Genomic DNA, 18,456 nt, shown 5'->3' on the forward strand with positions numbered 1-18,456 from the left:
TATTAATAAATACTCAACTAATAGAATCAATATCATGGCATTAAAGTAGTGAAATCATGTCAATGGTTTGAGCTAACAATAACACAAGGAATTGGACAAAACAGTGGATGAATAAAAATAAAAAATTTATTTAAATAGAGTTTAAATTAAATATTTTTTAATTCAGAGGGATTAAAGTTGCTATTTATCCATTTAATCAAAGAGTCCAAGCCCACCATTAATTTATATTTAAAAATAATGTAACTTATATTTATATTTATGTTTTATATGAAAAATATATATATAAAAAGAGACAGGATTCACATTTAAGTTGTTAAGTACAATTTAGGGTACCTTTCCATTATTATTTTGTCCATTAATTTCCAATATATAAATAATAATTATTCACATGTATATAACCCATTTATAATTTTTAAATATATATTTTTAATTTTGAATGAACCACCAAACAAAATTATTAAAATAAAACTCTATCCGGAAAAAGGAAAAACAAGTTTTTCATTAGGGGTTAATTGCGACATTGGCCCAAATTTGAATTGGTCGTTGAATTTCAAGACGATTTAACTGAGTTATTAAAGTATCGGTATTGTATCACTCAAGTTTTTTGCTAGCATAATAATCAATTTAAGCGTTAATTGCGGTTTGAGTCACATGGATCAAATTGTAAACACTTTTGTCAATAAAATTTAGAATCCAAGTGTTGTAAATACACTCCATATTATATTTGAGATAGTGTTTAACACCCAAGCTAATGGCTGAACTTACATGAGGACCTAATTGATACGATATTGATATTTCGAAGACTTGGTTAAATATTTGAAGTTTGGGAACAATTTAAAATTGGCAATTTATTACTTGAATTTAATAAAAGAAGACTTAATTTAATTTAATCTAATTTGAAATATCCTTTAAGCAATGTTTTTTCGAATTGGATTGATAGTTGAACTGATTAGACTATCGTTTCTCGATCTAATTGGTTAAACTGATTAGACCGTTGTTTCAACTGCTTAAAAATGTAAAAAACAATAATTTCAGGAAAAAAAAGAAAAACATAACTCATTTAATTAAAAACTCATTTTCATCCCAGCAATTAGACATCCAATTTGGCATTTAAAAGTCAATTTGACTGCCACATAAGATTATTATTAGAGAGGTAACGGAGTTTAACGGTAGAGTAACCATTTCATAACAAACCGATAACGTAAATAACTAAAACATAATCTGAGACAAATAAAAGTGACTATTTTTTAGTTTACCCATGAAATAATTTGATTTGATTTAAGTTTTATTAAAAAATCATTAAATAAAGAAAATAAAAAAAGAGAGGAAAAATCAGTCATTGGATAAATAAAAATCACGGGTGGAAAAGTCACCAACCAAAAAAGGATAAACGTCGAGAGAGAGAGAGAGTATAAGAGATTCCTCCATTCGCATGGCTCCATCTGGACCGTCCGATGAAATAACCTGACTATAAAATCAATGATTAGATGTCTCGAACTCGTGCACGTCCACCTAACGTAGGGCCCAGATCTATGGGTTGGTAAATGGGCCCATCACATGCAATATTTATTTATTTTTTGTTAATAAATGTTTTTAAACCATATTATGGAAAAAATAATAAATAAATAAAATAATCAAACATTATCATTAATTATTATCAAATATAAAAACATTATTATAAAATATAATTAATTAATATTTAAAAAACAGGTAAACTACAAAAATAATCACTTTTCTTTATCTTAGATTACATTTTAGTTACTTACGTTACCGTTTTGTTATGAAGTGGTGACTCTACCATTAAGCTCCGTTACCTCCCTAATGGTGGTTCTACGTCGCAGTCCAAATGGGTTTTAAATGCCAACTTGGATATCCTATGTGGAAGTCTAAATTAAATTTATTTAATCAAAAACCTATTTTCATCCCAACAAATAAACATTCAAGTTGGTATTTAAAACCCATTTGGACTGTCACGTAGGAATTTTGTTAGGGAGGTAACAGAGTTTAACGATAAAGTGACCACTTCGTAACAAAATGATAATGTAAGTGACTAAAACATAACATTTCAAACATAAGTGACTAAAATGTAATCTAAGTCAAACAAAAGTGACTATTTTTGTAGTGTAACCTTAAAAAACTTGGTTAGAAAAGAAAAGAAAAACTTTCTTTTTAGACAAGGCAATCAAATCAAACTCTTTTAAGTTGAAAACCACAAACTTTGATTGGATAAGAAGAAAGGTAGAGAAAGAAATGACAAAGGAAAGTTTCTTTATTGTATATATATATATTTTGATAAATATGAAATTTAAATTTTAGATTTACATAAAAATATACATTTACTGAATTTTAAAATAATTGTTTTTTAATTATTTTAAATATATATAATTAGATGAAAATAAAATTTTCATGTATATATTTAAATTAAAATAAAAAATATTTATATAATTATACCAATTCAAAGCTTAAATGTTATATTTGCATCATTAATATAAATCAATATATACTTTTGACTTTTTATTTCATTTTATAAAAAAATTATCTTAAATAATATGTAAAATATAGGTCATCAGTTCGAGTGCGCTGAAGTACATTATCCTCCTATTTAAGGGTTGGGGAGAGGTTATAAATAGTTCTAGGCATTGTATCAAAAAGTGCGAAGATGATACGAATCTATAATGAAACTAATGTTTAAAAAAAAATTCGAACTAGAGTCTAACTGACCTATGATGTGAATATGGATGAGTCAAGAGGTAAGCAAGGGCTTTGCCTTTCACTATGACAAATTTTTATTTTAGTCCTTTTAAAAATTCTAAAATTATAAGTTAATTTAAGGGTAAGAGTACACTTTCACTCTCGATAAGATAAAATTTCAGTTTAATCCCTTTAATAATCCTAAAACAACAAATTAATACAATAATGAAATTTATAATTTAATTTATACATTTAAAATAAAAATTTGGATTAGTCTCTAAACGATTTAGAGACGATGATGTGGCAAATATATTCTCATATCTTCTTGCTAATGCTTTTTTTTATATATATAATTTTCATAATAAATATAATTATTCAACATACTAAAAACACATATTTTAATTTTGGTGATAAGTTTGGTACTAAAAGACATAAGTATGTTCATCACACTATAATTTGGTGATCTATTTGTTTAATAAAAATATTAATACATTAATATATCAAACATAATTTTAAATTGATATTAATATGGTTTCTAACTCGTATTACATGTCGGGTTAAGTTCTCGCAGTTATTAAAAATTCTTCTATTAAATTTTAGGTGCAACATTTTGAAACAAAAAATCATTTAACAGTTACGTGATAATAGGGGTGAAGCCAGAAAATTTTTTTAGGGGGGCCGAATGAAATTTTAAATTTTAATAGTCTATATATTTATAATTTTTAAAGGATTAAATCAAGTTTTTTATAATTTTAGGGGGAGCTAAAGTGCAATTTTACCTTTATAAATTTTAAATTTTAAAAAATTTTAAAGGGCCTAAATAGTAATTTTTCATTTTAGGAGGGATCGGGCCCCTGCCAGCCCCCCTAGATTCGTGATAAAAAAATTACATTGTAATTGATTTAATTTTAATGGAAGTGTTGATAATTCTTAAAATCCATTTCAGCCTTTTAATTAAAATAATGTATTTAAGCTAACTAATGATATTACAAAATTTGAAGTACTAAATCATGTCAAAATTTAAAGTACATATATTAAATCTAAAATTTGAACATAATATAGGGACCAAAACTAAAACTTGACCATTTTTGTGCAATTTCTGAAAATTAAAAAGGTTAGGGTTTAAAATTAAAATTTAACTATTATCTTATAATGTAAAAAAAAATGAAAGTAATAAACACATAGATATAAATTTTTATCGGTGAATGTACTTGACAGGTCCTTTTATTATAGAGATCAGATTAAATTAGTCTCTCTATTCTTAAATGGATTAATTTAGTCATTATACTATTAAAAAATTAAATAAGACCAAATTTCAAAAGGGTTAATATTTATTATTTAAGTTAATATTTTGAAGACTTTTTATAGTTTTTCAAGTAAAATCTTATGTCATTTTTAAATATTAAATTTTATTATAGTTTAAAAAAAGTAGATGGATTAAATTGATTCATTTAAAAATAGAGGGACTAATTCGATATAAATCCTATAATAAATAGACTTGGAAGTGACTTTCACCGATTTCATATTGTCCGTTGTATTATCTAAGTTGCTTCTGCTCTCATCCACACTTGTCTAGCTTGGAGCTTAGTGAAAGCATGACCCACGCCCCTCATATGCGCGTGACAATACGAACTCAAATAATTTTAGGATTTATTTATTTTTTCTGTTTTTATGATCATTAATGAGAATAAATATAGGTAATAGTACTATGAATTTTTATTTGTATTATAGTGTGGGTTTATTTTAGTAAAAAAAAAATTTAATTCTTCGTTTTTACTAAAAAAATATTCGTTAGAAAAATAAGAAAAATGGCCTTATTTATAGAAGTTGAAAAAATTATTAATTTAATAAAATGGACTTAATTAAATCATATAATATTAATTTAAAATATAATATGATATGATATTTTTAACTAACGTGAAATGTTCACCCACTTTATTATATCTTAAATAACTTAAACAATATCGTTTAATTCAATCCGATTTTATAGTCTATTTATCGGTTAAATACAGTTATTTGAGTTTTTAATCCCATAATGAATTGTATGAACATGTATTATCAAAACAATGATCGGATTTGTTGGCAACCACCCCCGGAAGAGTGGCGCAAGTTAAATGCGGACGGTGCCAAGCATTTGACGACGGGTAGAGCAGCAACTGGTAGATTGATTCGAGATAACAGAGGCAAATGGGTTACTAGTTTCAGTAGACATATAGACATATGTTCTGTAATTGATGCGGAACTATGGGCTATTATGGATGGTTTAGATATAGAATGGAAGAGAGGATTAAACAAATGCTGGTGGAGAGTGACAGTTTGAACTGCGGTTAATATTCTTAATGGGCAAGCAGAGGAAGTCAAGTTAAGTTTGGTACAATTTATTAGACATTAGATAGCAAAGGATCGGAATATTAAGGTATTGTATGTTTCACGTTTAACTAACATGGTTGCGGATAATATGACAGCTCTAGGTGGTCATTATCCAATTGGATTGCCCATTTACTATGGTCCACCCAAACAAATTGCTGTGGAATTACTACATGAAAGTGTTGGTAAACACTGTAAAGTTTTTTTAGTTTCTTCTTCTTACCAAAATAATAATAATAATAATAATAATAATTCCACATAAATTTTATAAAAATTCACATCATTTAATTAAGTCCACCTCATATAATTAACATGTTTTTAAAAATATTTTATTACTCCTTTTTCTAAGATATAAGAGGGGATGAAGCCTCGGCAAGGAGGGTTTTGGCGCTCTAGCTAATGGGATAATTGCAATTATAGCCCCTAATAATATTTAATTAGCCAATTTAAGCTTTTAAAACCTCTAATTAATTTAAAATTTTCATTTTTAACCCTTTAAATTTTTGTAATTCATTTTAAACTCTACTAACTTTAGTGGGTAAATTTGATGTATATGGTAGTTTTAAATGGTATTAAGGGTTTTGGACCGATTTTGAAAAAAGAAATATATTTATTAATTTATATATATAAATAAAGGAGTTATTATTTAAAAATATCTTTAACATAATAATGTATATAATATATATTTTTATTATATAATTACATATTTATTATTTTATTTATGGAAATAAAAGAATTATTAATTAAATAGATGAATTAAAAATATATTTATTAATTATTAATCAATTTAAAAAAAGTTTAAAACAATATGAAATAAAAATAAATAAATACGAGTCGGAGAGAAATTAAACCCAGGACTCAAGGATAAAACCAGTAATATATAACTATCTAACCAAATAAGCTAATGTGTTAAGTTAATAAAGAAAACGCATTTTCTGTTTCTTCCCCCAAAATCGACTTACTTTTTTAAATATTTTAAAAAATAATCTAAAACCCTAAATATTATTTAAAATTGACATATACCTTAAAATTCTATAATTTTCTCTCACCCCTTAAAAAATTATGAATTCGTCCTTGGATAGAAGAATCTTGATACTCATTATAAAAGGATAAAGACCAAAATTCAATCCCCATTATGGTACAATAACTTGTAACAGTGTAATAAGTGTATTATATTAATGTTTATGATTTTAAACCAATAAATAATATTTTCTTCTGACATTTTTTTTGTTTAATTTGAACAACATGTGACTAGTTGGTGAGATATTCGAGATTTATTCAACATGGAAACTTAGGGTGGGTTTGGATGGGCGATTGGGTGCGGTGCGGTGCGTTTAGCTTACTTTTTGTCTCACGCTACAGTATCGCTACAGTATCTAATCTCACCGCCACCGCTGTTTTTACACTAACCGCAGGTAAACGCACCGCCCATCCAAACTCACACTTAAAATAATATAATTATTTACTGAAATTTTAGACCTCAATTTTAGAGTTGGCTAATCCATATTTTTTTAGAATATAAATTTATTGTTATAAAATAAAAAGATAAAAAAAAGAACAACGAGAATATGAGAGTAAAGAGAGAGCATATTCTATTGATCAATCGAAATATTTTATTGAAACTTTAGAAAAGTTTTGTAAATATTCCGATTGATCAATAAAATACGCTATCTCTTTTGCTCTCCCATTTTTTTTGTAATTTACTCTCCGTCTATTTATTTTATAACAATTACCAATTTCAGCTTAAAAGTTCAAATAATTGTATAAAATGATTAATTATTGAAATAAAGGATTTTATTAATTGATGTTTATCGATACTATTATTTTTTAGTTGTTATTTACAATAATTCTTATATTGAAGTTATTTATTTTAGATAAATTGTAAATATAGTCACTTTTGTTTGCCTCGGATTATATTTTAGTCACTTATGTTATCGTTTTGTTACGAAGTAGTCACTTTATCGTTAAGTTCCGTTTTCTCTCTAATGACAATTCTACGTGTCAGTGCAAACGGGTTTTAAATACCAACTGATGTCCAATTGGGATGGGAATAGTTTTTTCAGTCAAAATAGAAAAGAAAACTAAAAGAAAAAGGAGACGAACAATTTTTTCTTTTCCAGTTCAATATGTAATTAATTTAAAATTTTTAATTAATTAAAAACCTATTCTAGTCCCAGTTGGACATTCAAGTTGGCATTTAAAACCTATTTAGACCGTCATGCAGGATTGTTGTTAGAGAAGTAACCAAGCTTAACAACAAAGTAACCACCTCGTAATAAAACAATAAGTCACTAAAATGTAATCTGAATTTTTTTTTATAAAGTTTAATAAAAACAACTATTTTTCTTAGATTTACTAAATGCAATGCTTTAAATTACCATTATTTGACATTTATAGACACTCGTTAATATATCCAAACTTTAATTAATATTTTTTAAATTGAATTAATATTATAAAAATAAATTAATGCATTGTTTTTAATAAAAAATAATGCATTAATAGTTGTTATTTGACATTAATAAAAATAGATCCAAACTTTAATTATATTTTTTTAAATTAAAGTAATATTATAAACAGTTTAATTAATTAGATTCAACTATTAAATTTATATATCACTCAACAATATTAAATTAATTGAATATTGTATAATTGGAAAAACACCAAAAAAACAAAAAAGCTCTCACATGATTAAACTTGAATTTAGACATCGAAATTGACTCTTATTTATTTATTTATTAAATATAGACCAAGGGCAAACTTAAAAAAAATTACTTCACTTAATTGTGGATATTAATAAAAATATTTATTTATCGCTTTTTAATGAAATTAGATAATTTATCCGTAGCTCCTTTCCAACCCATAAATAGGAAGATAATGCGCTTTAAAGCACATAAACTCACATTTTCTTACATTAAGGACAATACTCATGCCAATCGAATTAAGACTTAATCAATTACAATAAATAATAATACTTGAATTTAATACAAACAATAAACAACTTTAAATTTCAAAATAAAATTTACAAAAAATTTACATATATAGACTTACTATTTTACACATGAATAGAATTCTAAAATCACCGATAAATCTCCCTTAATTATATCAGATCAATTGGTTAAATAAAAAATCGGCCAAGGTTTTAATCTTTAGAAAGGTATTAAATCATTTAATTTAAAAATCGGTATAAATTAATTAAATTAGACAATTGAAGTAAAATTTTAAAATTTTATATAATTTTTAATAATTTATTTAATCAAATTAAACGAATCAATTAGATTGATTAGATCGATAAATGTTGTTAAATTTCTTTTAATTGTCACACTTTCAATCTTCATTTTTATAATCACTGAAACAGAAAAAATAACCGTTGCAAATATCCACGTGTCGCGTTACCTATCCACCTGTCATCTTCATCTCATCACCCACCCACTCTCCGTAGATTCTCCAAAAATTCACCCTTCTCTCTTTCTCCTTCAGACTATTCTTTTCTTTCTTAAATTTGCTCTTCTTTTTTAGCAAGAAAAAAAACTCTCCTTCTTCAATTCCTCTCAAATCCCTTCCCCACCCAAACAAGCTTTATTTTTGTTGTTGTAAATGGGGTTTCTTTAAATAACCAGAAACTGAAGAATAATGTTGCCAGTTTCTTACAACTTTGCTTCAATAATTTTCTCTGTTCGGTTCCTCTGTTTTGTCTTAAGCTTCAACAGTATCTTTTCAACCACAGAGTTTGATTTTGGAACCTTGTCTCTCACCAGTTTGAAACTGTTAGGGGACGCTCACTTAAGCAACGGGAGCGTCAGGCTCACTCGCGACGTTGAAGTACCGGATTCCGGTGCCGGTAGAGTTTTATATTCAAAACCGGTGAGATTCAGACAACCAGGAACTCATAAACTTTGTAGTTTCTCCACTTTCTTCTCATTTTCCATCAGTAACCTTAACCCATCTTCCATCGGCGGTGGTTTAGCCTTTGTCATTTCACCGGACAGTGATTTCGTCGGCGCCGGTGGGGGTTCATTGGGACTTCTTGATGATAAAGGTCAAGCATTGGGTTTCGTGGCGGTGGAATTCGATACTCTCATGGACGTTGAATACAAAGACATTAATGGTAACCATGTTGGGTTGGATCTGAACAGTGTAGTTTCATCACAAGCTGCCGATTTGGGTGGTTTAGATATCGATCTAAAGAGTGGAAATGTTATTAATTCATGGATCGAATACGATTCTTCATTTGGGGTTTTGAATATTTCGATTTCGTACTCAAATTTGAAGCCTAAAAACCCCATTTTATCAGTGAGTTTAAGCCTTGATCAGTATGTTAATGATTTCATGTACGTAGGATTTTCAGGCTCAACACAAGGAAGCACTGAGGTTCATAGCATCGAATGGTGGAGTTTCAGTTCAAGGTCAGGGTCAGGATCAGGGCCAACATCTCCGCCGCCGTCAACTGCGACTACTTTAACAAACCCAACCGCGGATTCCTTTAAATCACCGCCGCCTCTTCCGCCGTCGTCTTCTTCTCCTTCTCCTCCTTCTTCTTCATGCCATAACCAGCTTTGCAGAGAAGGTCCAGGAGCTGTAGCAGGGGTGGTAACCGCCGGAGCTTTCTTTTTAGCTCTATTTGCCGGTGCTTTAATCTGGGTTTACTCTAAAAAGTTCAAACATGAGAACAAATTAGGCCAATCTTTTGCATCGGAGATAATCAAATCGCCAAAAGAATTCACTTACAAAGAGCTTAAAGCCGCCACGAGATGCTTCGATGCCAATAGAATCATCGGCCATGGTGCTTTTGGGACTGTTTATAAAGGTATTTTGCCGGAAAATGGTGACATTGTAGCCGTCAAAAGATGTAGTCATAACAGTCAAGGGAAGAACGAGTTTTTAGCTGAGTTATTAATAATCGGAACTCTAAGGCATCGAAATCTTGTAAGATTACAAGGATGGTGCCATGAAAAAGGAGAGATTTTATTAGTTTATGATTTAATGCCTAAAGGGAGTCTTGATAAAGCTTTATTTGAAGCCAAAACGCCATTGCCATGGCCTGAAAGGCAAAAAATTTTGTTAGGGGTGGCCTCAGCATTAGCCTATTTACATCAAGAATGTGATCGGCAAGTTATTCATAGAGATGTTAAAACCAGCAACATAATGTTGGATGAAGCTTACAATGCCAAGCTCGGAGATTTCGGTTTAGCTCGGCAAGTTGAACACGATAAGTCCCCGGATGCAACGGTAGCCGCCGGCACGATGGGGTATTTAGCTCCCGAATACCTTCTAACAGGACGAGCGACGGATAAAACCGACGTGTTCAGCTACGGAGCGGTTGTCTTAGAGGTAGCTAGCGGCAGAAGACCGATCGAGACAGGGAAAGCTCCGGCTCGTGTGAGTGGCAATTTGGTGGAATGGGTTTGGGGTTTACATAAAGAAGGTAAATTGTTAACCGCTGCCGATGCTAAACTCGAAGGTCGTTTCGAGGAATCCGCGATGAGACGAGTACTTTTGGTCGGGTTAGCTTGTTCACACCCTGATCCATTGGCTAGACCCACTATGAGAAGTGTGGTCCAAATGTTGGTGGGTGAAGCTGAGGTCCCAATGGTTCCAAGAACCAAACCATCAACAAGTTTTAGCACTTCCCATCTATTGTTAACATTACAAGACAGTGTATCTGATTACAATGGCATTGTCACCATCTCTAGTTCTTCATCAGAGAATAGCTACATTGGTCTTGATCTTGTGTGATATAAGGAAAAAAATATCAAACTCATGTATATTGCTTATTTGATTATTTATGTATGACAAAATAACATGTAATTTAAGCATACAAAAAAGTTTTTATACGAATAGTCAGATTATATATTATCTCATTTATTTAGAAAAATAGGTAAATTTATCTACGTACACTGAATTGAAAGATAATCAGTTTCATGTGACGTATTATGTATGTCTCATCCTGATAAAAGGAGTAATTTGTATTATGTATTAGAGGGGGAAATGCTGAAAATTTTGGGGGTTTCAATCAATTGTTAATGTTATCTATATGACAATGTAGTTGGAGACAAATGAAAATGGTGGGAGTCAATTTTCTTAATAGAATATGATGGGTATTTTATATTGTAGATGATGGTTAGATAGTTGCTTTCACAAGCAATCTCCATTGTTAAAAAGCATACCCATTAGTTTGAGTAGAGGCTTGGTAAAGTATACTTAAGGAAAGGTGCACATTTATTACATTTATTAATTATTATGACTTTTAAGCCAATATTTTTTAATAACATTATTATAAATTTTACATTTTTTTATCTATTTGATCATTATTTTTAATTAAAATTAGTCATTAATTTTTTTTAATGAAAATGTTGATCGAATCATTACTTTTTTAACAATACCGATGCAATATTTTTCTTATTATCACCCTTTAAAATTTATAAAAATATTTTTAAAAAACTTATAATAACAAAAAAAGAAGATGAAAGAAACATGAAGTTTACATTGATTGTAATGCGAGTTGTTATGTTTAAAAATTTAACATTTTAGTTGGTATTTTCGATTCTTTTAAAAGGTTTAGGGATAAATTTAACTTTAAACAATAAAAAATGAATATTTAAATAGAATATTTTGAAAGATTGTCTTGATTAAGGTTTTAGATAAAATAAAATAAAAAACTCATTTAGGCTCTTTATAATTTATAAAATTTTAAATTAATAACGGTAAAATTACTCTTTGTCCCCCTCAAAAATGATAAAAATTTGATTTAATCCTTTAAAAGTTATAAATATATAGACTATTAAAATGATTTAAAATGATGAAATTGCATTTTTACTTAGTCTTTTCCACTACACTAAAATTTCAAAATTGTCACTATCACGATTCAAATTTTCTCTTCTTTCAATTTTTTTTAAAATTTAACGTGACGTTATGATCGTTATTTTTTAATTTCGAAGCGTTTACATCAAAGGGTGACAATTGAAAAAAAAATTAACAAGTTCAACTTTGTTTGAGTTTGTATCATGTTTGGTAATAAAGGAAAAAATGATGAAGCAATTGCATGGGTGGGGGGGGGTTGTTGAAGAGAAAGGTAGGAAATAAAGTTTCATTTAATCTTGGAGTTTTGATTTACCTTTTCTTTTAGACTTTATTTAGACATTCTTTTCTTCTCCTTTTGCATCTTTTACAAGCATTCTTGGTTTTGCTTGAGAAAGTGGGATTTCAGCTTTCTTATTATAAGTTAATTACATGAAATGTCCTCAAATTATAAATCAAATTTTAAATTGGTCATCTATTTATACTTTTTTTAAATGGCTAAAACATACATTAGGTCCTTATACTTTTTGCACATTTTGATTTTAGTCTTTGTACTTTTATTTCGAAAAACAAGTTTAATTATTGACATAGTTAAAATAATTTTGTTAAATTTAGGTTCGATTTAATGTCTTTTTTTGTTATATAGCTAGTAAGTGAATATTTGTTTCATTTTAAACATCGAACTCTAGGTCTTCAAAGGGTTGTGCTTGAGATGGATAGTATGACTGCAATCCAATTAATTCAAGACGAATCAGTGGAGTTGCATCATTCAATAGTGTTGCGAGCTATTAAAGAAATTATTCAACGTCCTCTAGGCATGTATAGATATATGCAACCCTCGGATGAAATTCTTCAAAAGTTACATGACGATTGCTACAAAATAACTTGGCCCGGCCTAGTCTAATTATGGTTTTGTCCTTCTTAATGTACCAAAAAAAAAATGTTACACTAGTAAGTTTAGTAGTATAATTTTAACTATGTTAACAATCGGGCATGAAATTTGAAAATTTAAAAGTAAAATGATTAAATTCCAATGTATTAAGAGTACGTGGACTATAAGCATATTTTAACTTATTTAACACTAAATTTATATGTCTATTTAAGTTAATATCATGAGTCAACCAGACATCAATTTAATAGTGAAATGGTTAGAAGCATATTTTTATCTTTGAACTTTTTTATATAAAATTTATAAAAATAAATTTAAATCTATAAGAAATTAAAAAATATATATTCACACTTGATAGGGCTTAAACTTATGACAATTTGGGACTAAAGATTCAAATTTACTATTTCAATTAATATTTCATTTAATTTTTTATATAAATTTTTATAAATAAATATATTTTCACAGAGTGTGTCATAATTAAGTAAACTTTCAATTATTCCAATTAAGTCCTCAAATTAAAATATCATTTTGATCACGATACTTTATTTTGAAGTCCAAAAACTAATTTAGAATTTAACTCATAAGTTGGAGATATCTTATGTAATTAACCCTTTAATCTTGCTTTTTATTGAAGTAGTGGCGATGTCATATCACCCATAGCCGTTGAGTGTAATAAAAAAAATTAATAAATTAATAAATCAAAAAATTATTATTATTATTATTTTGAACAATCTCATTATAAATTTTAATTGTACATGTTCTTTTTGACACAATGTTTAGGATTATCCGGGAGAATAATGTGCTTCGGCGTACTCAAACTCACGTCCTTTTATATTGACAGCAATACTCATACTAATCGAGCTCAGACTCAATCGACAAAATTATATTTTTTAAACGTGGTTAACTTCATTCAATGTAATATTTATAGGTTAAGACTCTTCCTAGGCAGATTTTCATTAAATAATTTAAAATCCGAATTTATTTATTCTTTATAATAAATTTAATTTTTATTATTTAAATTCGATTAATAATATCATTGGCGAATACTGAATTCGACAAATATAATAAAAAATTTTAAAAAATTAGTTTTCTATATAGCATTATTTTTAGATAAGATAATAACAATTTTAATGTTATTTTTATATAATAATGTTGTATGAATTGAATTGATTTTTATTTCAATAGATTTAACTATTAATTCAACCATTACAAAAATAAAAAAAAATCAAAAACTCTAACAAAATAATAATAAAAAAGAATAGAAAAACCATGAAATAAATAATAATTAAAATATAAATATTTTAACTGACAAAATATAAACATTAAATATAAACATTTAAGGTTATTACATTAATAGAAATTTATGTTTTGATCGTTCAGATTCGAAAAGTTACAAAATAGTCGTTGACCTATTCAAAAGTTTCCATTTAAGTTATCGAGTTGTTAAAATTGTTGTTGTATGACATTTTCTGTTCGCACTACTTGCACAAATAAAAAGCTCTCATTTCCCTCATCTTCTACAGCTCAATTTTTTTCTTCATAAAATATATTTGAACATCATGAATCTACAAACCAAAATTTAAATAACTTTCTTTTCCGATTTCCAACACTGGCCGTCAAATAGACTTAGGTCTAAGATGTGTTATTCTACTTGTCATGGTACAGATCCATCACACAAATTATTAAATTGTTGCTTGGAGTTTGCTAACCAGTATTTAAAAAAAAACCTTAATAGCCTAATGATTTAAATAAAAAAATTTCGAATAATTCAATAATCATTTTGTATCATTTTAAAATTAAATAACTAAAACGTAAATTTATTAATAATTTAATAACTTTTTACGTGGGATTTACCCTTAATTAAAAGCGAGTTAGAAACAAAATCCCTACTTGTTTTCACGAATTTATTGAGATTATCATTGCATGTGGGTAGAATTATAAATGTTTTGTCATTTAATCATAAATTTACCATAGGGAAAAGATGAAAGATTCTTGTATTTTGTGTTGTTTTCATTGGCATCTCTTGGATTTTTTTGCCGACGTGCATTGTTCCTAATTTCAGATATTGAGACATTAAAAAAATAAAACAAAATTCTGACTGCCCTGACCAGCTCTAAATTTTATGTTTACTAAAACTGCTTCTTCACTGATGTTGATGGTGACTGTGTATTGTACGACTAAAATTTTAAAAAATATTTAGATTGTAATTTGTAAATGAATATTTTAATTTATCCAATCCTAGATAATTTTGTTGATTGTGGTCTAGGGTCTCTTTAGATGGACGGTGCGTTTATCTATAATTAGTGTAATTATAATAGTTGCGGTGAGATTAAATATTGTAACATGAAAAAAAAAAAATCTAAACACACCACCCTAGAATTAAACGTTTATCCAAATGGGCCCAAAGAAAAGAACGTGAGGTTAGTGTAAAGGGTCTTCGAGTCTTTATACCTGAGTTTAATTTTAATGTTTAATTTGATATCGAGATCAAATGGTATTGTGTAGCCTATGAACATTTAACACCGAAACCAAACTCATTACTTAATTGAGACAAAAGAAAGCTCAAGTATCAAATCGAAAAAATTCAGGTACCAAAATGAACATTAAAACTAAATTTAGATGCCAAAATGAATATTGAATCTAAGCTCAGGTATCAAATACTGCATTACCTTTTAGAGTAAAAAGCTCAATTCCTCAATTGGATCCATTACAAAAATGGGCTTCAAATTTCAACTGGATCATAAAAATGGCAGAAAAATACCCATATATTGAAATAGTCCATTTATAAATACAATCAGCTGCTTCACCTAAAAGTCGTGTTCATTTGATTTTTTTCCCCAAATTTCTGAATCTTTATTTGGTCCAAATTCGTGTTCACAGTTGAGTTCGCAGCGATGTCGAACGAGTACGAGTTCGCCGATAAGGTACATCCCTCTTTTGATCGCTTGTTATTTGTTTGAATCTCATTTTGACTGGCTATTCAACGAGATCCGTGCTAAATTAATTTGAAAATTTCCTTCTAGTTTATCGATCTGGTTTTATTTCTTTGTATTTTTGCATGTCATCGTCCCGATCTATTGTTTTTACAAGTTTAATTTCGGTTCTTTTTATTAATTATGAGAATTTCGCATTCTGATTCTCTCAATTTAGTTTTCCCCCTTTTAATAAGATCTTTGGAGATTATTGCATATAAATTATCGAATTTATTATTTATTTATTCATTTGGAGAAAATTTTTAATGCTTTCTTTGAGCAAATAATCTCCTTTTCGTTGAGACAAAGAAGAGAAAAGAAAAGAAAAAAGTATTTTTCTTGTTGATAATTGATGTGTTTTGGCCCAATTTTAATGCACAATAATGGTAATGATAGTAATTGATGATGTAAATATTGGTTTAGTCATTAATGTTTCCATTGATTTATGAGTTGAAGATGAGCTGAGAAGTCATTGAAATCGTTGTATGTTTGATAATTCTTGGAATATGAACACCATTTTTGAATGGGATTCGAATATTCAACTCGGACCGAATTGAATTTTTCGATATCAATACTCCTAATGAATTCTGAAAACAGGGTAAAGCATTAGGAGTCGGATTGGATTTTACCCTCTCTACTTAAAAAAGTGGGCAAATTAGTTTCTGTACGATAGATCGGAGTCCGGAGAGCAAACAAGTATTTTTGTTAAAAATTTCTTTCATTTCTACGGTTAAAAATTAAGGACATGTGGCACATCAGGTGTCATTGTCCGGTATACAAATGGATGAATTTTTTTAAATTGAAAGGATTAATTTGCTTTTTAATTTAACGACAGGGACAAATTTGCCCATTTTTTGAGTAGAGTGATTAAAATGCAATCGGATTCCTAGTGCATTGACATCCATGTTACTTTTACCCTGAAAACAGAAAAGAAAAGGGAAAATGGAGGCTGAATTCTTAAGTGGACAACCTGAAAATTCTTCCAATGGCTGTCAAAATATGATGTCCCTTAACAATTTCTTCTTTTTTTTTACTATCACCATTTCCCTAGCATAATAAATATGCCTGGTCCGCTTACATGGTAGGTTTTTACAGGCTTCTTGATTACGAAACATCTCCAGTAAGCTAGCAGTGTCTTAATAGAAACCTTGTGTAATCGATTACGGTAGATGTATCTTTTGATGCATGTATTTACCATCTATGCTACTTGGACTTTTCATTTTTTATATAAAAGTTTTTAGGGTCTCAACTCGCAATATAAACCTTGTGTGATCCTTTTACCTCTAATCATAAAGAACAATAGATGTATCTTTGGAAGCAATGCATTTATATGCATGTATTTACTCTCTATGCTACTTGGACATTTCGTTTTTCTGAACATATTCGAATTGGGTTCGGGGTCCTCCAAGTATCTGTGGTTTGCTACATATCTTTGTTCATCCGATATTTTACTTACATGGTAATAATTTAGTTTCTGGTGATGCAATAGGGAGACAAGATTATCTATGAAACCGAAGCCAAAGGGTTCAACCCGGGATTGATTGTATTGCTGGTTATTGGTGGACTACTGATAACATTCCTTGTGGGAAACTACATACTTTACTCGTACGCGCAGAAGACTCTTCCTCCTAGGAAAAAGAAGCCCGTATCCAAGAAGAAGATGAAACGAGAGAGGCTGAAGCAGGGAGTCTCAGCACCAGGGGAGTAGGAATTCAAGGTCCGACTTTTCTCTTTTTTCGCCATTGTTAAAAACTGTTTTGTTCACAATTTCTGTCCAGTTTCGAGAGTTAAAAACTTCAACATCTGAATTAGAAGTAAACCCCATACTCGGGTAAGACTAGAGAGTAAAATACTGTTCCTTTGTTCGTCGGATGCAGTTTATGTGTCACATTTTCATTGCATGTTTCCATTGATCTCGGTACTTGTCTCGTTTCGGTCAGCCGTCAACATGCAACCAAGGTAATGGCTATACTTGGGTGATGTTTACTTGATAGAGATATATCTCTAAGTATTCACCAAAAGAAGCCATTGGTGCTTCATAGGGTTACTTTTTTTTGGTTAGTAGCGTCAGATATTAGTGTTCAAACTTTGGATTATTTGAATGCATGCCATGTTGAAAAATAATGTCTTTTCATATATCATCATTTCAAAAACGGAAAGCATTGAAATCCGGAATTTAATTCAATTGGTTTATACCGATTCTTCTCGTCGGGCGAATTTTTGTAATTTCTGTGAAATTTGTAAATTGTTTTGCACAATTTATTATCGATTGAAATAAAATAGATTCGGATAATAAATATCTGAGAGTTAATATCCGCATCTTACTAATATTCTTTTTCAATCCACTACAAATTAGAAATCATAAAAAAATTGCATTCAAATATTCATATATAGTTGGTTTTTTTATCTATTATTTTATATTTATCATATTTTTAAATATTTTTCAGATACATGTATTTATAGTCTTAGTTTTAGTTTCTTGCTAAATTATATATTATTTTGGTAAAAGAACAAACTATCATATTATATATATAAATATATCTCAATTACATCTATATAAATATATTTATATGTAAATATAATTTTTAAAGTTATTAATTTAGGTTCAAATTTAATAGCTTTTAATTTAAGTATAATTATAGAAAATTTAAAGTGTTTAAATAAAAATTTAAAATTTAATTTAAAATATCAAAATTTTGTACCTATAAGTCAATACGCTTGATTGAAATAAGTTGAAAATAC

General features: G+C 28.5%; 2 protein-coding genes across 3 annotated transcripts; both read left to right on the top strand.

The window, feature by feature from the left end:
- The first annotated feature begins 8,500 nt into the window (after positions 1-8,500).
- On the top strand, positions 8,501-10,873 carry LOC121214045 (L-type lectin-domain containing receptor kinase VIII.1). 2 transcript variants are annotated; one of them, XM_041087673.1, is made up of 2 exons: positions 8,523-9,163; positions 9,395-10,873. In XM_041087673.1, the coding sequence occupies exons 1-2, from the start codon at positions 8,689-8,691 to the stop codon at positions 10,789-10,791; spliced, it is 1,872 nt and encodes a 623-aa protein (XP_040943607.1). In that variant the 5' UTR covers positions 8,523-8,688; the 3' UTR covers positions 10,792-10,873. The 2 variants fall into 2 exon arrangements, with proteins under 2 accessions (XP_040943606.1, XP_040943607.1); XM_041087672.1 differs by having other exon boundaries at positions 8,501-10,873.
- Positions 10,874-15,385: 4,512 nt separating this feature from the next.
- Positions 15,386-17,835, top strand: LOC107905287 (DNA-binding protein S1FA). The gene is made up of 2 exons (XM_016831913.2): positions 15,386-15,666; positions 17,204-17,835. The coding sequence occupies exons 1-2, from the start codon at positions 15,637-15,639 to the stop codon at positions 17,420-17,422; spliced, it is 249 nt and encodes an 82-aa protein (XP_016687402.1). The 5' UTR covers positions 15,386-15,636; the 3' UTR covers positions 17,423-17,835.
- Positions 17,836-18,456: the final 621 nt, after the last annotated feature.

Source organism: Gossypium hirsutum, chromosome D01 (genome assembly GCF_007990345.1).
Source record: "Gossypium hirsutum isolate 1008001.06 chromosome D01, Gossypium_hirsutum_v2.1, whole genome shotgun sequence".
Taxonomy (NCBI): domain Eukaryota; kingdom Viridiplantae; phylum Streptophyta; class Magnoliopsida; order Malvales; family Malvaceae; genus Gossypium; species Gossypium hirsutum.

Bases quoted from the DNA above. Each gene is read 5' to 3' on its own strand.
- LOC121214045 (XM_041087672.1), top strand. From the start codon at position 8,689: ATGTTGCCAGTTTCTTACAACTTTGCTTCAATAATTTTCTCTGTTCGG.
- LOC107905287 (XM_016831913.2), top strand. From the start codon at position 15,637: ATGTCGAACGAGTACGAGTTCGCCGATAAG. The intron at 15,667-17,203 runs GTACATCCCTCT...GTGATGCAATAG, and splicing joins AGTACGAGTTCGCCGATAAG to GGAGACAAGATTATCTATGA.